At 37.1% G+C, this 21,521-nt stretch overlaps 3 protein-coding genes across 3 annotated transcripts; 1 reads left to right on the top strand and 2 right to left on the bottom strand.

Moving 5' to 3' along the window:
- Positions 1–210: 210 nt before the first annotated feature.
- On the bottom strand, positions 211–4,741 carry LOC134846630 (uncharacterized). The gene is made up of 2 exons (XM_063864015.1): positions 4,001–4,741; positions 211–1,956 (listed from the first exon to the last, which is right to left on the bottom strand). The coding sequence occupies exons 1-2, from the start codon at positions 4,073–4,075 to the stop codon at positions 211–213; spliced, it is 1,821 nt and encodes a 606-aa protein (XP_063720085.1). The 5' UTR covers positions 4,076–4,741.
- A 3,648-nt stretch (positions 4,742–8,389) lies between these two features.
- Positions 8,390–12,517, top strand: LOC134846851 (tubulin alpha-1 chain-like). Its single transcript, XM_063864247.1, has 2 exons — positions 8,390–9,593; positions 12,180–12,517. Exons 1-2 carry the CDS (start codon positions 8,490–8,492, stop codon positions 12,408–12,410), a joined length of 1,335 nt encoding a protein of 444 aa, XP_063720317.1. The 5' UTR covers positions 8,390–8,489; the 3' UTR covers positions 12,411–12,517.
- A 697-nt stretch (positions 12,518–13,214) lies between these two features.
- LOC134845795 (bifunctional glutamate/proline--tRNA ligase-like) lies at positions 13,215–17,642 on the bottom strand. The gene has a single exon (XM_063862876.1). The coding sequence runs from the start codon at positions 17,640–17,642 to the stop codon at positions 13,362–13,364; it is 4,281 nt and encodes a 1,426-aa protein (XP_063718946.1). The 3' UTR covers positions 13,215–13,361.
- Positions 17,643–21,521: the final 3,879 nt, after the last annotated feature.

Raw genomic sequence — 21,521 nt, 5'->3', positions numbered from 1 at the left:
CTCTATAGATTGAGAATGTCAAAAATTCGATTAAATTTTTTTATATCTTAGTGTTTGAAAAAAAAAATTGAAAAACTCAAAAAAAGAACGCCATATCTCGAAAACCAAAAGGTTTTGAGCAGTCAAGTTTGAACCGAAAAAAAACTATAAAAATAAATTCGAAACTCAGCGAAACATCAACTAAGGACAAAATGTGCTTATTTTGAATGACTACATGACAATCAGTTCCAATTCATTGTCAAATGAAAATATACAATGCATGGTAGTTGCACTATCGCCAAACACTTGCATACATTTACTTTTTTTATCGTTAGCGTGGTTCAGAACTCTCCCCTTCCTGTCAGTCAGTGCGTGTATTAGATACTTCTCCCCAAACATTACGACGGCTATTTCTGAAAACAGGTTTATCGGCAGCTTGAACATCGGTATTCGGATCAATCGTTCAATATTCGGCATATTAAGTTTAATCCTATCAACGACTATATTGAAATCCTCCCGGTGCTTTCGGAATCCGTCCTCCAAAACTGGTCTCTGATCGATGTAGTCAAGGAAGGATGCTCCAAAAACTTTTTGTACCCAGTTCATTGTATGGAAATGGTGCACAGTTTCAGGTCCACTGCACTTTTCCGCGAAGTCTATAAAGTCATGCCTGTGCCAATAATCAGGCACGTTATTCCAATCAATCATGTAAGGATTCAGTTCCTTGATCTCAGAGGCACATTTGGTATCGTTAATGTCGATAGATTTCACAGCCAAATGACATACCAACTTTTCCTCTTGAATGAACCCCCGCAATCTAGCAAAGTTTTCGGAAGTTTTTGAGGTTATGCACCTGATAAGAGACTCATCACTCGGCTTTGAAATACCCAAGTCTTGAGCCATATCAATTGTGTTGAAGAAATCCTCGAATTTCATTTTCTTCCAGCTGTCAGTGCTATCAGGGAACATTGTGCAATTTCCACATACTACATCCTCCGTCGTGAAAATGCAACCCGTGAACAGGTAGCGGGCAAAATCCATTCTGTCATCTTCAGCTTTCAGATTATCCAAGGGCTCGAAGTCGATAGATCGCAGGTGCTCCACAAATGCATCTTGTGCAAACTTCACTGTCATGCTTTTCTTTCGGTTCCAACATTGAGCATACTTGGTGAGCAGGTCATTTCCAAGTTTTGGTATCTTGAGTTGCACAAATTTTTCAAACTCCTCTTTCGTTTCTTTATCCCAGCATGACGAAAACCAAACTTGCAGAATCGTTTTGCCACTTACTTCGGTTTTGCCACTTTTCATCATCTCGTAGATCAACATGCTTCTTGCTACTGTCACTTCAGCTTGGTCGTAACCATAGAAACGCATCACTCCTTCGGGTTCATTATGAAATACACCCCATAAAAGTTGACTGAGATCGACATAGCCAACGGAGACGAAATTCCGACCAAAATCATAAACAAGCTGCTTAATTGTAGTGTTTCGCAGTATTTGTTCATGATTTATGGTGTTGGTTGCTCCCGTGCGCATATCAGTTTCGGTCAAGTATGGCGCTATCGGTTTCTCCCAAATATCTCCAAAATCGTTTCGTTGCATAAACTCTTCAAAAGATTTAGTGTCGGTTATAGCCCATCGCTCGACTAATCGATCTCGTGAAAATTCTTCATCTGTAAAAGCATCGCCTCCCTCTTCAATCTCTGCGAACGTAGAAATGGCGCTCAGATGCTGAGCCTTCAACTTTATCACTTGATCCATTCTGTCGGGATATCTTCGCTGATATTCATCAGCATAATTGGGTATTAGATGCTGATTCCTCTCTATGATCCGTTCGATATCTTCTCGCGTTTTCTTCGACTGTGAGTTGTTATCCCCCATGTTGTGAACCTCGCTCTGTTTTTGAGAGCCAATTTTACCCGGAGCCGGTTTTTTGCAGCTTTTTATGTGGGCTTTCCAATCCTGCAGTTGGCAGTCCTATGAAGACAAAATTTCTTAATTGCAGCTAAAATTTAAACAAAAAGACAAGGATAGTCGGTTGCTCAGAGCAGGTAACAAAAAAACTTTCAGTGGAGAGCGATTGCATTAGTAAACGGTCATTCTTTTAATTTTAATATTTTTGTTTCGGACAGTTATTTCACTAATTTGACATCAGCTGAAAAAGGATACCACGAGCAGCTTACAACACATGAAATAACAAATCAGTGCTTTGAGCCCATGGCTCATATGGTGAAATGTGACCCTAGACAGGGCAAATACATGTCAGTGTGTTTACTGTACCGGGGAGCAGTGACACCTAAAGATGTGAATGTGGCCATTGCGAATATCAAGAGCAAGAGCACGATCAATTTCGTTGACTGGTGTCCTACTGGGTTTAAAGTGGGCATTAATTATCAACCTCCGACTGTTGTGCCAGGTGAAGATTTAGCCAAGGTTAGTTTAAGTTATAAACTATTGGAAACGTTCAAAATATTGAACAAATATACCACAAAGCTTTTTGGCTCTTTTTTTTCTTTAAGACTCTTGGAAAATTTCAATTTCCTTACAACAAAAAAAACTACGATGGCGCGGAAAAAACAGACTGAAGGATGGCCGTATTAAATGACAATTTATTTTCGAAAACTGCAAAGCAGTAGGTTATTTGGACGAGCAGTAAAAAGTCACCTTAAAAACCAAACGTGCTCATTTACCGGGCCGAAAAAAAGCTAAATTTACCAACGAAAACCGAGAAAAAACCACAAACACCAAAAACGCTCGCCGATAGATTTTCTTCAGCGCACACAATGGCTAGCTTCCTTATGCCACCGACAATACCGAGTTAATCAAATCTCTTCGTAGCATGAACAGGATAAAGCAGCAAGCTTTACAAACAATTTCGAAACGAAAAATGTTCAGAGCGTCAACAAAATTCCAAAATCTGTTGAAATCACACGAAGCAGAGATACGTTCTTCTACTAAGATTTTGGTAAATCAGAAAGTCTATTTTTTTCATTGCAAAATTAACTGCGCTCGATTTGTTTTCTCAATCTGGCATCTGCAACTGCGACGGAAAGTTTTCAGTGGTCCGAGATATTTTCTACCAAGCTTACAGCATACATGGTCTGATCCAAAATATACATACACGCTCTGCTGCCCGAAAAGACTCTAGATACGTACAAAAAAAATTTCGGCTGCTCAGAGCAATTAAAATTGATTTTAAAGCCGCCACTCGCAACGCCATAAATAGAACGCAGCCTGGTGCAGAAGTTCATTTTTCCACCCAGGCCAGGCAGTAAGGTGCAATGTTGAAAAAAATGATTTTAGCGCAAGTAGATGAGCGATGATGTTTTTCGACTAAACATCAAAAAATTTAATTTGTTTGGCATAAATTACCGTTGATGATGTAACGTTCAAAAAATTAGAGCCTTCAGAGGAATATCGAAGTATAGCTGACTACTTCGAAAACACTTGAGTGGCAGCTTGAATAAATTCGCACCAACAAAGCACCCATCCCTTCCCAAGATCATCGCACATTTTCAAAAGGAGCAAAAACGCCGAAATCAAAAAGAGACTATGGTCAATGATACAGACAGAAACTGAAATATTCAATCGCCAACGAGAAATTCTCGCAAAATGGAAGTAACTACAATCGAGCCCATGTAAAGAAGTATTTATAACTTTGTACCTTCAATGTCCACATCCTAATAACTTTATGCGTAGCAAATTCACTTTGTTCCTTGATGTTTCATTTTCGCGCTCTAATCAAAAAAGAAAATTTTCTTTTGATCTGGTCTCTTTATTTTTATTTGGCCGAAATATCTTCGGTTGACTTGTCTGAGTTACTTTTGGCTGAATGTCTGTATTTGAAATTGGCTGATTCGTCTACATCGACTGAATCTGTTTATTAAATTTGATTGGCTTAATTACCCTATTGGGTTCAATAACTTGAGTTTCATGAACAAGTTGCTAAAGACGATGAAATTTTGATTTTAAGCTGTTTTAAGTCAATCTGCTCATTACACCCTCTTCATAACAACAGTACCTTGGAGCAGTAGTAGACGGTTCTACAGCCAGTGCAGGCCTTAGCATTGGCTTCCCCGCACACTTTGCAATTCATCTTCTCGGCAGATTCGTCCTATCCCAGATTAAATTTCAGTGCAGTTGATTTCCGACAGTTTTTTCACCAGCAGCAGCAGTAAGCAGAATATAAGACAGAAAAATTTATAGAGAACAATTTTTGCGAAGCAGAACAATTTTTGCGAAGGAGTAGAATTTCAGCTATACGGCAGCAGAAACCCACACGGGTTTGAAGTAGGAAAATTAACGGTTTTTTGATGAACTCAAATAGCTCGATATAGCATTAGGACATTTCTCAGAAATGTAAAATCAAACTAATAAAAATAACGCAAATTTATTTAACTGAACACTACGATACATGTACTAACAAAAACGATACAAAAGTTAATGGTATGAAATAAGCAAAATGAATACAAAAAAAAAACAATTATACCTCCTCACGCTCAACCAAACAGTCATTTAAAATTACAACAGACGTAAATAAAACAGCTCATTTTGTTAACTGTCCCCCTTTTGAAAAACAGAATGGTCCAAAAACAGAAAGCATCTAAGAGCAGGAGAGCAGACAAACGTTGATTTTCATGGGCTAACCCATAAAAAAGTTAAATTATTAGAATAGTCGAATATCTAACAATTTTCTCCCCTTCGGTAACTAGTTAACTAGTAACGAATTGCCATCCCTATAATGAACAATTTTGACGTTAAGCGTTTGTGATTTTAGTACCTAGTAATGAATACCCCCATTTGCAATGGAGGGGGATAGTTAAAAGAAATTTTGAATGTTGTTTGATTAATTCTTTTCAATGGTAATATTGACGATTATAATACTTGTCTTCTCGATTAGCTCATTAAATTCAATACTTGACTGTTTTTCTGCTCATAGACCATTCTATATACTGCTTGTTGACCAGCATATACACAAAAACATGAGTTTCATGAACAAATCTTAATTTCTTTTCGTACCTCACATAATGAACAATTTCGACGTTAAGCGTTTGTGATTTTTGTACTTAGTAATGAATACCCCCATTTGATTTGCAATGGAGGGCGATAGTTAAAAGAAATTTTGAATGCCGTCTGATTAATTCTTTTCAATGGTAATATTGAGGATTATAATACTTGTCTTCTCGATTAGCTCGTATAATTCAATATTTGACTGTTTTTCTACTCTTAGACCATTCTATGTACTGCTTGTTGACCGGCCACCACTCCCTCCTTAAGGTAAAAACACTGGCAGCTACAAAAACTAGTGTTTCACGGCGTGTATCGACAACCATAAAGCTCGACTAGCATAAAAGTTTAAAAGTGAACATCGCGTCGACTAGCACAAAAATCGAAACACAAATCTTAAATATTGTGAACTTAAAACTATACACAACATATAAATAAATCACAGTTGTTTCAAACATTTTACAATTTGCGCGGCGATCAGTGTTCGGTTTCAGCTATAACAGATCGAGGTAGGACTGATCACGATTTATAAATAAAGGAATTTCATTTGCTTGCTCATACTCTCAATTAATTTAAGTTCGATTTCTCAAAAACGCAAACTACAGTTTGAACATATAATGTTTTTTTTTGTATTTCTGAGAAAATAAGCTATCAAACGTGCTAGTCAATACATTCTCATGAGCCCAATTTGAGACGCAATATGGGGCTATTCAGTCGATAAACTACAAGCCGAAACCTATCAGGCCGGAAAAAAATAGAAAATAAGAAGCCGAAAAAAAGTTTTCATGAAAAACTTGAGCAATTATTTCTGTAAAGATTTAAGCAAATTGTGCAATCCAGCGAGTATACAAATTATACTTTCTTAAAACTACTCAAAGTCAGGTCACTAAGCCGATAACACATAAGCCGAAACCATTAGGGCAGAAAAAAAAACAACGACAAATATACGAAGTCAAGAAATTACAAATAGCAGAAGTAAATTGTGCATATAGAATGAATGTCCTGACTTTGAACTTCGAAAGCGGAGAGTATACAGCTGAACTCCCTTGAACTTGACATTAAACTATCGTAATCATAAAAACTATCGTAATAATCAAACTGTTTGTTGATATTTGATGAAAAAGTTTGATAAAAAATCATACCAGCAATATCGAGACCAGTTGGTTGGGTTTGCAATAAATTATATTGACATAAGAACGTTTTGAAATCATAACATCAACAGGACCCAGCACGATCCTAACATGCATCCGAAGATCGTATCGTGACATTTTATTTAAAGATAGTCTAAAATAAGATTTTACCAAATCGTGACCGTCAAAGCTAGGAATGTCACGGTTTAATCAACAATTCAATTTCTAGAAGAGTCTCTATTTTCATTCGATGACAAGGTCACTCGTGGGAAAAAAATTGAAATGAAAAACGACCAAGAGAAACAAGATAGACTCATTCAGAAGTTGCTCAAGCGATCAGCAACTGGAACACCTAACGGCCAATTATCCCTGAAAACGTGAATCAACTTATAGGGCGAACTTATTAGAGATATGAGTGGAAAGAAGAAGTTATCCTGACTCGGTTTTGAAGTTGTTTAAAAAATTTGTCAGATATGCCCATTCACTTAAAGCTTTATGCGTAAATCAAACTCTCCGCTGTTGGGGGCGTCAAACAATTCATAGAAGAACGATATTGGCCCTCGTCAGTTGTTGGCACAAAAACATGGCAATCAGAATATCAGAGCGTTGGACACCCTCAAAATAGACATCGACGTGTTGAGCAGTTCTGTTGGAAATTCGGAACCAAATAAATTGACAGGAAAAGTTTTTTCCAAGAGAGTTGGCGTGACATTTAGAATGAATGTCATGGCTTTGAACTTTGAGAATCGGAGAGCGTACGGCTGAACTCTATTGAATTTGATATTATACTATCGTATTAATCAAACTGTTCGTTGATATTTGATAAAAAGTAGTTTGACACAAAATCATAAAACCAACGTCGAAACCAGCGGGTTGGATTTGCAATAAACTATATCAATATAAGAATGTTTTGACATCATAACATCAACGGGACCCAGCACGGTCTAACATGCATCCGAAGATCGTATAATGACATTTTATTTTAAGGAACACTAACTAAGGCTATAACCACATAAATGGAAACGATAAAATCAACTTAGGTAAATTGCGTACAGCAAAATAAAAACAATCTTACGATGTAGCAACTGTAGCGACAAAACATAAGTAGACAAATCATAATTTTTTTAACACAGAAGTTTTCCCGTTTGAAAAAAAGAACAGGTCGAGTCACTTTCAAGCCCAAGACCATTGCCGTCCCAGTCGTATTCGTTACCTCAAGGCCAAGTGCGCCGGAGACGCAAAGAAATTTGAATTCAATATGAACTGAACCTAAATTTATCATTTCTAACTTTGACTATTCAGTGAACAAAATTATTTACGGGAAAAAAATTATTTTTTATCACAAGGGTAAAAAATGAGGTGTTTAAAGTTTTAGAAGCGCTCGAAAAATTGACCCCGGTCGTTCCCGTGCGCAGATATCAGATTGGGAACTTCAAAAAATTGAATCACAAGAAGGTTTCAATCAAAACCACATCTACAGACGCCTAATTGGTCTGGAACCTTTAAGACCAGCTTTTTTGCTTATCTTGCCAGTAGTATGCTTATAAGGCAGATCATATTTGCCGTTTTTTTGCTTCTTGCGTCTCCTTTGAAAACATTTCAATCTGGAAAAAAAGATCAATTCGAAGCAAGTCGTAATCGACTTCGTATAATCACAAATCTTGCTCTGGCCCTTAATTTAGCCCAAATTTTGGTGCACGTGCCATACTTGTCTTCGAAAAAAAAGGAAATAATACAAAAAAAAAGATAAAAATGAAAACGTTTTCAAAAGATTCGGATTTTTGTGCTGAATAAAATTTTGATTTTTTATGAAAAAATTTTTTTTGGCATGGAAGAGCTAAATGAAATCTCCGAAACTAGTTTTACTGGTTTTAAAACTAAGTTTTGTGCTATTTAAACACTGAGTAACATTCCGTTGATTATTTGATGGAGAAATTATTGCATGGTGAACAAACTAACTAAAAAGAACACATTTGCTCTTCATAGCATCGACTTCGTATAATCACACATCTTGCTCTGGCCCTTAATTTAGCCCAGATTTTGGTGCACGTGCCATAATCTAGGTTGACTTTAGCTAAATATGATATTCATTTTGAACCAAAGCAGTAACCACAAGCATTCTCAACCTAGTCCCAAAGCTAACGTCCTCTTAATATCAGTTTTTTACCTATTACATAATTTATTCAAACGTTTTTCCATCGAACATCATCAACCTCGCACTACATGCAGTTGAGTCTGGAAATAATCGAAAACAGAACAACCTTAGACTCCGTAGTCCGCTCTTCATAAGCACTATAGCGTTGTCTGATCAGAAAAAAAAACTATTGTTTGGTTTCTTGGAGACTAATAGTGAAAATCAGCTCATAAGTAATAATGAGGGAGGTCATCTCAATTCACATTGGCCAAGCTGGAGTCCAAATAGCAAATGCTTGTTGGGAGCTCTACTGTCTGGAACACGGGATCGCACCTGACGGTTTTGTAGCCAACACTTGGGGTCCAGCAGATGAGTCCTTCTTAACCTTCTTCAACGATACAGGTGCTGGCAAACATGTACCTAGAGCTATTCTATTTGATCTGGAGCCTACAGTAGTCGATGAGGTTAGGACCGGAACTTACCGACAGCTATTCCATCCAGAACAGCTTATAACTGGAAAAGAGGACGCCGCAAATAATTATGCCAGGGGACACTATACGGTCGGTAAAGAGATCTGTGATCTTGTTCTGGACAGGATCCGAAGGCTTGCCGATATCTGCCAAGGTCTGCAAGGGTTCCTACTTTTCCACTCATTCGGGGGTGGAACCGGGTCCGGTTTTACTTCTCTTCTCATGGAAAGGTTAACTGCAGATTACGGAAAGAAAAGCAAACTAGAATTTGCCGTGTACCCTGCACCTCAAATTTCAACAGCTGTTGTTGAACCTTATAATGCTGTTCTAACAACGCACACAAGTTTAGAACATTCCGACGTTGCTTTTTTGGTTGACAACGAAGCAATATACGACATATGCGCCAGATATCTAGACGTAGATAGACCAACATATACGAACTTGAACCGATTGATAGGTCAAGTTGTTTCAGCAATCACAGCTTCATTACGATTTGACGGTGCTTTGAACGTAGACTTAACAGAATTCCAAACGAATTTAGTACCCTACCCTCGGATTCACTTTCCACTGGTAACATATGCTCCTATAATATCAGCTGAAAAAGCATACCACGAGCAGCTTACAACACAGGAAATAACAAATCAGTGCTTTGAACCCATGGCTCAGATGGTGAAATGTGACCCTAGACAGGGCAAATACATGTCAGTGTGTTTACTGTACCGGGGAGCAGTGACACCTAAAGATGTGAATGTGGCCATTGCGAATATCAAGAGCAAGAGCACGATCAATTTCGTTGACTGGTGTCCTACTGGGTTTAAAGTGGGCATTAATTATCAACCTCCGACTGTTGTGCCAGGTGGAGATTTAGCCAAGGTTAGTTCAAGTTATAAATTATTGGAAACGCTTAACTTATTGCAAAAAAATACCACAAAGCTTTTTGGCTCTTTCATATTTACGTCTCCTCAGGAAAATTTCGATTTTTTTTAAAACTACTGGGGTGGGGCAATATATATTTCTGTTACTAAGCGGAGGACTTAATGATCAAATACTAATGCAAGCTATAATAGCTAAGAGCGTGATTTATTGTCATTGGCCATGAAGAACCAATATTGGTTAGCCCTCAACTTTAATTTTCTCGTATGCTCGATTAGAGAAAGCCTATTAAAAAGATGTACAGCCGGTTGCTGTGCAAGTAGACCATATTCATTAAAAAAATTTCAAATTAGTGTCCTTTTTGTGCGTAGTGGGATAAGATAACTATAGGCGTAAAAAGTTAGTACATAAGGCATAATCGACAATACTTGTCTTCGAAAAAAAAATGAAATAAACCCAAAAAATGGGATAAAAATGGAAATGTTTTCAAAAGATTCGGATTTTTTTGCTGAATAAATTTTTGATTTTTTATGAAAACTTTGTATTGCCAAGAAAGAGCTAAATGAAACCTCCAAAATTAGTTTTACTGGATTTAAAACTAAGTTTTGTGCTATTCAAACACTGAGAAACATTCCGTTAATTTTTTTATGCACCTGACTTAGCTTGAAAACAAAAATCAAACACACCTGAAGACAAACTTCCTCCCCATTTTAATTGTCAGAACAAGGAATTTGATGTTTTATTGCAAGTAAAATTGTCAGCGTTAGTTCAGACGTTTAGGTTCAAATTGAATTCGTTGCATTCAAAACGTTATAATCTTGGACAACTTTATATTGTAATTGAACGAGGGAGATGGCGGAAGGGATGCTAAACTGGAAATGAGGCTTTTGCCACATACGAAGTTGAAAAAACATTTCAATGTTTTCATAAAAAATTAACTGCATTCAATTATTGCATGGTGAACAAACTAACTAAAGTGAACACATTTGCTCTTCATACTTAATATCAAAATCTACAAAAAAACTCTAGATCTTCGAGAAATTGTTACAAATTGTCTTGAATAGATCTGATTTTGAAAATATAAATATACCAAATAAAACAATTGAATGTTTAAAAGAGTATCGGGCTCTTTTCCAATCCCCCCTTTCACAATCAATTTTGAAAAGCTTATTTAATGTTGTCATAACGCAATGAAATTTGGCGTGGTGAATGTGAACAGATTTTTTCTTCATACTTTACAGCGTAACATCACGCATTTAGCCGTAATAACACGTAAAACAAACATAAAATTCGGTATTTTGAAAGTGGGGAACTGGAAAAGAGCTGAGCATCGGAAGAAATTTTACGAAGCGGTAAGAACGTCAATAAAATTTGAGCAGACAACCGTTGATCCGAAAAAAAAACATTATTACAGAAACTAAAACAAAATATATATTCAGTCCCTTCAAAACACACATAAATGAAAAACATTTTTCGCGCACAAAACGACGCAACTGAGGCTACTCAGCCGATACAATATTAGCCGTAGCCTTTTGCTCCGAATAAGAAAAAATGAACAAAAAAACGAATATCATATTAGATCGGAGTTAATACAGCCAGTATGAAAAATTTACAGCCAGTATGAAAAAAAGATTTCGAAGAAAGCGGGTAGTAAAATGCTGACACGCTCAAACATATGTTCATTTGAGATAACCGAATTGAGAAATTTGCTCAAGGATTCTATTAAACGAGTTTTTTATGTGAAAAAAATCTTATTTCCGATTTGATAGCGCTTGCTAATTGCCAGCGAAATTCAATTTTTGAATAACTTTACAAAATAGATCATTATTAATTCAAATTATCTAGATTACAGATTGCCTATTTTCTATTGGGGTACCTATTTTCTATTAGGGCAGGGATTCCGAAAAATTTATCGGAGCAAGAACAATCAATTATTTGGTGCACCAATCAATTAATTGTAATTGGGCACCTTGACCAACTAATTATTGCAACTATTTGGCAATTATTTTGGAAAGAAAGAAAAGAATGGTAAAACAAGAATTCAATCCTATTTACGAACACATCCTGTTTTTTTTTCAGTTAAATGACGGTGAACCACTAATAAAAATGACTGTCAAACAGAACAAAAATTCATGCGGTGATGCTGGCAACTAACTCGTCCAAAGCGATTATTTGTTGAAAAGCGGGAGTCATTCCGCTTCATTTCATTAACTCCAAATAATTGCTTTTAATTGATTATTCACCAATCAATAAAATAATTGGTGAAATCCTGTCACTCAATTAATTGGATGACAACTTAATTGCCAATTAATTGGACTCCAAGTAATTTTTCGGAACCCCTGCCAACAGGTGATAAAATTTTAGGCGCTATCAGTCAAAACTGAATTGAAGGCATTTCTTACGCGTAACCAAATTAGACAAAGATGTTTCAATTTTCGCAAACAATTAAGCGAAATCTACAGAAACTCGAAGTTCAGCGAGCGATTCAGGTTCGAAAAAATGAACAAGTATTAGGACAAGCATTTGCTTAAGCAATAACTTATTTGTAAGAATGGTTTAATGTTTATATGTATCATTTCTGTTTAGGTCCTCAGAGCAGTATGTATGCTGACTAACACTTCGGCCATTGCGGACGCCTGGGCCAGATTAGACTATAAATTTGACCTCATGTACTGCAAGAGGGCATTCGTACACTGGTACGTGGGGGAGGGCATGGAGGAGGGGGAGTTCAGTGAAGCGAGGGAGGATCTGGCTGCCCTGGAAAAAGACTACGAGGAGGTCACAATAGACAGTGCCGACATGGAGGGCGAGTGGTGACGTCACCAACCAAGTCACATGATCAAAGCAAATCACGCGTGAAATCAAAACCGTTCAAAAACAGCGTGTTCTATCTATAATATATAAATGCTAAGCTGGTAGAAACAACGTTCGGAACAATTCTGGAAAAAATTGAATATTTTCTCACGCTTATGATCTTTTCTTTTATCTGCATTCTTCGAGATTTTTGAATTACTTATTTAGAGAAGAGTCAAAGAGATACTGATACAATGGGACGTATTTAAATGTTAAACGCAAAAAAAAAACAATTTCTACAAAAGTATCAACGCTGATAAGTAAATTGTATCAAAGAAATCGAGTTCGATTTTCGAACTCGAATAATCAGTTGTTCTTGTATGGTTTAAATACTTGGAAAGGCAAAAAAAAACAGACAAACGTTTCCATTAAAATATGCATTTTCGAGGAAGCAAAACTTTTGAATGACTCCTTTGAGGAGGGGAAACTAACACCAGCTGCTGGCCTACGTAATCAAATTTTCCCTAAATTACTCAAAGTCCCCGATCTCCCCTTGAAATCAAATGGCAATTTCAGGAAGGATAGTCAGCATGATAATTGCTGAATTGTGATTGGGGGAAAAAGAATTCTTCTAACAAAGTGAACGATTTCTCACGAAGTGATATCGGAGGTAGATTATCCTCACTTAGTCAGAAATATCTAACATCAGACCACCTTACATAATTATGCAGACAACTATTTAGAATGGAAAATCTAACACTTGTATCTATTGTACTGAATAATCGTAAAAAATACATATGATGTCAAAGTATTAAATAGCAAGTTAGGTACGGTTAGTAATTTTAATTAAAAGTTAAATAATCCACAATCAAGTTCATATTTATCCAAAACCTCAACAAATAGTGCACCCATAGAGTCACTTTTTAAACAATTTACAAATTTATTCACCTCAACTTCAATCACATATGGCAAATATTAGTAGCTTCGTCCGAACAATGTGAACATTTTCGGCGCATTGTTGCATTTCCCATTAATGCACTTGCATTTAGACACGTCCTCTCCCTTGGGTTGTTCAAATGGAATACAAAGACTCTTTGCGCCCATTGAAGGTGCATTGGCGTCAATGTCTCGTCCTTTGGCGCTTTCCTCTTTAATTTCACCCTCGCAACTTTTATCGCCGCAAAACGGTGCCAGCAGAATATTTTTCTGATCCAACAAGGTGCAAAAATCATCCATCGTTTTTGTAACCTTCAAGTGGGTGTTTAGATTGACCTTTGCCTTTTCGAACAAATTCTCCTGAATTGTTTCCATTAGGGTCTCAATCACTGGTATGACCTCTTCGCGCTTCACAAATGACCTCTCACCAGTATCCCTTCTCACAAGTGTCACCTGACCCTTCTGTAGATCTTTAGGTCCAATTTCGATTCTGACTGGGATTCCCTTCAGTTCCCAGTGATTGAACTTCCACCCCGGACTGTAGTTCGGTCTCAAGTCAGTTTTGCTCTTCAGGCCATGTTCGTTCAATTCCTCGCACAACTTGGTGCAATGGTCGTTAAGCTCTTTCTCATTTGCCTGATCGCTCACACCACAAGGGACAATAACCAATTTGAAATGGGCCACTCTTGGCGGTATGACCAGTCCACGATTATCGCTATGGACCATGACCATAGTTCCAATGGTACGAGTAGAAAGACCCCAACAATTCTGGAACACGCATATTTGCTCACCTGCGTTGTTCGGATCCTCGTACATAATGTTGAACATTTTAGAGAAGTTTTGTCCCAGGTGATGACTGGTTGCACCCTGAATACCTCGACCACATTGTGAAATGAAGGCCTCACAAGTAGTTGTGAAGTCTGCTCCAGGGAACTTTTCCTTCTCAGTTTTCCTTCCTTTGATGACTGGAATGGCCAGGAGCTCCTCGAAGACTCTGGAGTACAAGTGCAAAATAGTGTGAACTTCTTCGATCGCTTCTTCAGGGGTAGCGAAAGCAGTGTGTCCTTCTTGCCACAAGAACTCTCTAGTTCTCAGAAACGGAGTAGGATGTTTGAACTCCCACCTCACGACACTGTTCCATTGGTTCAACTTCAGAGGCAGATCCCTGTGACTTTGGATCCATTTTGCATACGATGGGTACATGACGGTTTCGCTTGTGGGTCGGATAGCAATCGGTTCTGCCAACTCACTTTTGCCCGACCTCGTCACCCACGCTACTTCAGGAGCAAAATCAGCAATGTGGTCTTTCTCTCGTTCCAGAGCACTTTTCGACACAAACATTGGAAAATAGACGTTTTCCACATCCAGCTTTTTGATCTCGGCATCGAAGAATTTTTGAATCTTTTCCCAAATAGCGTATGCCAGAGGTCTCAAAACGTAACATCCAGATACGTCATAATATTCAATCATTTCGGCTTTTGTTATAACTTGCGTGTACCACTCCGAGTAGTTGTCTTCCATAGTGATTCCCAATCCAAGTTTAGTTTCCTTCTTTTTCGATATATAGCCTTCGCCTTCATTTACTCCTTGCTGCTTCTTATCTTGTCCCTTTGAAACCTTGTCTTTCTTTTTGGCGCCCTTGGAATTCTCTTTGTCGCTATCTTTCGAAGGAGGTTCTGATTTCTTTCCACTATCCGCGTTTGAAGCACCTTTAGGTTTCCAATCATTGCCCGTGACTTTCTTGTACTCTGTCTTCAATTCTAACAGAGATTTCACTTCGACATCTATTTCTTCTTTAGACGCTTTATTGGTCTTCAAAATTCGAATTTTGTCACCCTGGGATGCGATTTTTTGATCCAACTCACTTGCATCAGTCATTTCACCTGAAACAGACTGTTTATCGGCCTCTGGTTTCGACGCAAGAAACTTTTCGGCTACTTGAGGCGAGTAGTCCGACCCAGTTGCTGTCTTAAATTCGGCTTTAAGAGCTAGTAACTTATCAACCGCAGGTTTTACTTCTTCATTGGGCTTTTTTTCGGTTTTCAACTTTCGCACTTCATCACCCTGCGAATTTATACCCTCAACCAATTTCTTAATTTGATCTAAATCACAACTTTTGTCTGATTTTGCATCTCCGGCATCTGTTGTTTTGCTACTCTGTTTTTGTTTATTTCCTTCTTTAGCGCTGCTTTGCTTGCTATTTTTTGAAGCAACTTGAGCCACTTGTTTCTCTTGTTCTTCTTGCGATTTGTGACCATCCGGTATGTAGATGAAAATAGCTGGTAGATCTTTGCCAATGACTGGATTGAAAGGTTCGTACGCTCTGTCACATATAAAGAAGCCTTTTCGCTGGATCTGAATTATGTCTTTCACCTTCACATTGACCATATTGTGATCCCCGACCAAAACTTCTTCTTTCAAAGAATCCCAATTAATATAGTCTTTCATGTCTTCGTCTTTTCCCAATACCGGCTTAGAAATCAAATGAGAATATGTCCTAGCAATTATGGGAACACTTGTTGCTTTTGAGTGAGTTTGTGGAAGCCATGTCAATTTGTGCTTTGTTGCTTTGAAATTTGTATCCTCTAAATTCAATTTACTCTCGATGCCTGTCACTTGTTTGCCATCAGCAGACCAAATTATCTTTTTGATCACACAGTTTCCCCAATTAATGAGTGTAACACTTTCGCCCTCCTTCAACAGAACCGCGTCCTGTTGCTCAATTAGAATCACTTTACTGTACGCAACCTGTTTCATTCCAATCTCCTTGTTTTTAGGGTGCAACTGATGATCTTTAACCTCTTCACCGTTAACACCCTCCAGGGTAACGGGTACTAAACTATCTTCACTTAAAGCCGTGTATCGAGGCGCAATTGGATCGATGATTTTCTTGTTGAACGCCCAGATTTTGTCCCATTCCATTTGCACAATAGATTTAGATCCACCTTGAGCAGCGATGAAATCCTTTAGTCCCTGTACTGTCATTCCGTGTCTCAGGATTCCTCGCACCGTCGGGAATCTAGGATCCTCCCAAGAATCGACAACACCTTGACTCACAAGCCAAGTTAGCTTACGCTTAGACAGAACTGTGTTCTGAAGGTTCATCCGAGCGTACTCCCAAATATACGGTTTCCTGATTTGAAGCTTTTCAATCAACCAATAGTACTGCTCGTCCCGATCATGATACTCCGTAGTCCTCAATGCATGAGTAACGCCTTCGATGCTGTCAACAATTGGACAGGCAAAATCGTACGTCGGATATGCTTTGTATTTATCACCAGTCGCGACATGAGTTTCGTTTTTGCACCGGTACAACGTCGGATCACGCATGCAACCATTGTTAGAATTCATATCAACTTTAGCACGAATACAACACTGCTGTCCGTAATCTGTCCCCTTGATCATCTCCATCCACATGCTTAAATTCTTCTCAACGCTGTTCTTCCGGTTATGGCTTTCAGTTCTTGTCTCCCGCTCTTTCTTCATGGTTTCCGCATCCGTATCATCGGCATACGCGTTGCCTTCTTTGATCATTTTTTCACAGTACTGAAGCATGAGGTCAAAGTAGTCAGAGGTTCTCGTTTCGCAATCTGGCTTTACTTCAAGCATCTCCAAGTCCTTTCGAATAACATTCTCAAAGTGCTCATTCTCCTTCGCCGGGTTCGTATCATCAAACCTCAGAATCAATTTACCTTTGAATGTTTGCTGGTAATACTGATTTACAAGAGCTGCCTTAGCGTGGCCGATATGTAGGTAGCCGCTAGCTTCAGGCGGAAACCGCACAACGACTTTGCCAATTTCTGCACCTGGAAGCTCCACGAATTTGCCGACATCGTCCTGTTTTGCCTTCTTTTTAGGACTACTTGCACACTCTTTGCTTTGAGGCAAGTCGTTAGGAAGTTCGCCCAGTTCAGACGAGATAAATTTTTGCCACCTTTTCAGATGCGCCAGCTTCTCAGTATCTGCTTTGCTCCAATGCAGAGCATTCCAGAGTCCAAGGTCTGCAACAGTTAGACGATGGCCAACCAAGTACGTTAAGGTAGAAATTTTGTCATTGAGCAACACAAACGGCACTTTTTGTTCCAACACTTCGTCTGCCACTTGAAGCCAAGAGTCAATTTCCGCACACTCCAAAGGATCGGTGCTGTACAAGATCCCAGAGCTAATGAGCCTCCCGTAATAACGCAAAAAATTGGAAGAACATAGATTGTCCAATTTTGTTCCATTTAGTGAAACCGATTCATTCGTATGCAAAGTAGCATCGAAAGAAAACCCATTCTTTTTGGAATAATGACTCAAAATAGGAAGAAGAGACAACATTATCTGAAAAATTCAATATTTAAATATGCGGGGTAAATTTATTAACTCTACCAGTAAACTTCTAGATTTTAAGAATAACTACAGAGTCGAAAAAACCATTCCCAATTTTTTGAAAAAAAAATATACACTAGCTAAAACGCACAAAAATTTTCAGGAAAAAAAAGAATTTTGACTAATTACTCAAAGCATAGAACATTCTGACGGCTTGTCAATACAAAGAAGAAAAAGTGCAACATTTTACGCTTCTCAAAATCAAACTAAAATCACATTTCAAGAAGAACAGCTAGCCAGGGATGAAGAAAAAACACTTGAATAAACACAGTAAAGTGACTGATTTTTTAGTAGCAAAATTGATTGTTTGTTAGTACACTCCAATAGTTGATTAAGAAAAATTATTAAAGTTTGCTAATCGGAAGCATAATAAAACATACTTCTGCTTGGAAACATCAAGCAATAATACAATATTAGCTATCAATAAAACCAATTTAAAAAGATCATTTTACACGAACGCCATTTCTTAAAGCGATAATAGAAAATTAATACAGAGTAGACTAAATAAACTGATGTGATACCTAGAAGAAGAAGAAGAAGAAGAATTTATTTCTTCAGACAATTAAATGCAAAAATACAGAAAATGAAGAAACACATTTTTAATGGTCATCATTGAATTTATCTGACATTTTGTATAACATATCTGAAGAGGATAGACCAAGGGCATAATAATTGCCCGCTTGACGTCTACCCTGGTAGTAGTAAGACACGAAAAGTATAATAACTATAAATAAAAAGTATTTAAATAAAAAAAAATGAAAATTTTTTCAATTAGTTTTTTTTCCACTCCTTTCGAAAACATTTTTTTTCGAGAATTTATTTGAAGGATCCGGATCATGATTGCAGCTTAGCTTAGTGAGCATCAGTTAAAACCAAGGATCGTAATAAAAATTTGAAATTTTTTTTTTTCTAAGTAATTTTGGAAATTTCATTTTTTTCAAAAAATGCGATTATCTCGAAAACTACAAGGATTTGGAGCTTCATATTTTCAGCATGGATTCGCAGCCCATAATTGAAGTCTGATACAGGTTAACCAAAGGGTAAAATTTTGAGTAAATAAAAATATGGTACTATTGATTAGACATTCTGTGATTATTTATCGAAAATAAAGTTTGTTAACTCATTATTTCCTAAAATGTATAAATACTTTAATTTGTGAGCTACCGTAAGCACCTGGCTTGCATTTAGAGACTGCGAATTAATTGGCATAATTCCGTTTTCCTGAAAATTATTTAAAAATTTGGTTCCCCGTTTAGTTAAAGAGTGGTTTTCTATTTGGGATTTTGGCTTACATATTTTCAGTAAATTCTGTTCCGATCCTCTGGTTCTTTTAATAGAATTATCAAAAGTAAAAAGCGAGTTGAGATAATTTTCTGAATGCAGGTTCGATAGTGACCTTAATAGAAACTTGAAATACTCATAAATATACAATTCATGAACTGTAAGTATTTTGTGCTTAACAAATATATCTGATACGCTTTCGCAATTGTTTCGAAAAGAAATGAGTCGGATAATTTTTTTCTGTAATTCAAAAAGCGGAAGTAATGCATTGTAGCTTGTGCAACCGTACACTAAAATTCCATACTGAATGATAGACTAAATGTTTGATTCATAATACCTAAACATAACAGAGCTCGGCACGTAATGCCTTGTTTTAGCAATTATTCCACATTGTTTTCGTAATTTTTTTCTGACAAAATCAATATGATTAGAAAATCCTAGTTTGAAATCAATGTTAATACCTAAGTATTTCCAATATATTCCTGGCGATAAGTTTTTGCCATCATATAATATTGTTTCATTAGAAGCGCTTTTCCTAGCGAAATTTATTTGAACTGTTTTTTTTTTCATGTTAAGTGAGAGCCTATTAGCGGCAAGCCATTTCGCAACTGCATTAAAGTCATCACTCAGTTTTTCGAGTGATCGATCTATTGCTACTAAAGTGGTATCATCGGCAAACAAGTATACTTCCGAGTTATTGACAACGTTTGGTAGATCATTGACATATAAAAGAAATAGAAGTGGACCTAAAATGGATCCTTGTGGAACACCGCTGTTCATTGTTCGAAAATTTGATCGCACACCAGATATCTCTACACATTGTTTACGATTTGACAAATAGCTCACTATGTATTGTAGACATTTACCTACAAGACCATAATATGGCAATTTTTCAATTAAGATATCATGATTTAGGGTATCAAAGGCCTTCTTTAAATCAAGGAATATTGATGGAATGAATTTCTTATCTGAAAGGCGCAATTTTTCGGTAACCTCGGCGATGGCATCAATGGTGTTGTGTTTGATTCTGTATCCAAACTGTTTACAGTATATGAAGTTTTGGTATACCTCATGTTTTGGTATGCCTAATTACACTAATGTTACGCGTTATGTTTGGACATGGGAAATCTGAAATTAAACCCATTGTCGAACTTTGAATTCGATCACGTTTTTCAAGACTTTTACTTTTTTGCTGTTCAATAGCTGTAGAGTTACCCTTCTTTATAACAAAGGAAATGAACTGAACTTAAGAAAGTGAAACCGCGAAACAATCAGATTTGAGCGACAACAAAATTAAAGACTTTTCTTTTCAAAAACAAAACAAAAAAATCATCATGACCCATAAAAGAGTCTTCACTATGTATATCGACGCTTAGAAACTTTGTCTCGAATAGATTTCAGTTTCAAAAAAACAAGTCCAGTAAACAATCGCCGGCGGAAACATTTAGCGAGCGGCGACTAGGCCGAAAAATCTTGGGTACGTTTCCATTGAGCCAAAAACATCATGAAAATCTGAGCTATAAGTTTTAGAATTCAAAGATTGTCAGCCAATTTTGTGTTTCAGGATACACCACGCAAATTGTGCTACAGGAAACCACGCAAAGTTAGGTCAATTAGCCGATGAGCAAAAGACGAAACCATTCAGGTTGAAAGAAATGTCTATGCAAAAAGTCAAAAGAAAACACTCAAAGAAAAGAAAATCAAGGCTGCAAAAATTATAAAGTAAATCTAAACACTTATACAAGGATAAGGCTTACTGCACAAGATAATTCTGTGATGTAGCATCTAAGTCACCAAAACTTGAACATAGCCAACAAATTGGAAAAAAGTTAATGAACAAAAGAAAAACCAAAAAAAAAAATGTTTTTTTTTCAGATCAACTTTTGAATTTAAAAGCCAAAAAACATGCCGCTTTAGAGCTCTTTGAGTTTCAAGTAAAATTGATGATTGACAGTTTTCTGAAATCAATAGGTGAATTTTATAGTCGGCTCGAAAATCGGAAAATTAAAAAACTCTTTCGATATTAGAAGTCAATCACGTTTTTGTGACCTTTAAACTTTTGTTGTTTGAACGTACGGTTCACCTTCTTTTTAACAAAGGAAACGAATTGAACTTCTAAAGAATTCAGAAGTCAAACTGGGAAAAACCAAACTTGAGCGTGAACAAATAAGAAGATTTTCCGGAAAAAATTACCTAAAAAGAATCTTCATTAAGTTCATCGACTCCTAATCAGACAAACGAAAGGCCGATCATCTTTTAGAAGAGACTATTTTCAGTTTGAAAAGAAAAGGTCCAGACCGGATTTGAACCTAGAAATTTTGCTGTCCCAGGCGTAATTGTCGCCTTTCGACCAAGGGAGTCGGAGAGCAAAAAATTGAATTATCTTAAATCAAGCAGGCACACGACTCAGATGATTTTGTTAATCAAGTTGTTGAACTGAAAAGAGTCCAAATTGTGATTTGATAACGCTTGATAAACGCAAGCATAAGACAATTTATGTTCAACAGAGGCTAATTTGAGCTTCCCGCTACTTGCGACACCATACAT

The sequence above is a fragment of the Symsagittifera roscoffensis genome, chromosome 5 (genome assembly GCF_963678635.1).
Source record: "Symsagittifera roscoffensis chromosome 5, txSymRosc1.1, whole genome shotgun sequence".
In the NCBI taxonomy this organism is placed as follows: domain Eukaryota; kingdom Metazoa; phylum Xenacoelomorpha; order Acoela; family Convolutidae; genus Symsagittifera; species Symsagittifera roscoffensis.
The sequence above is the reverse complement of the archived record's forward strand: the minus strand, read 5'-3'. Positions and strand labels throughout refer to the sequence as shown.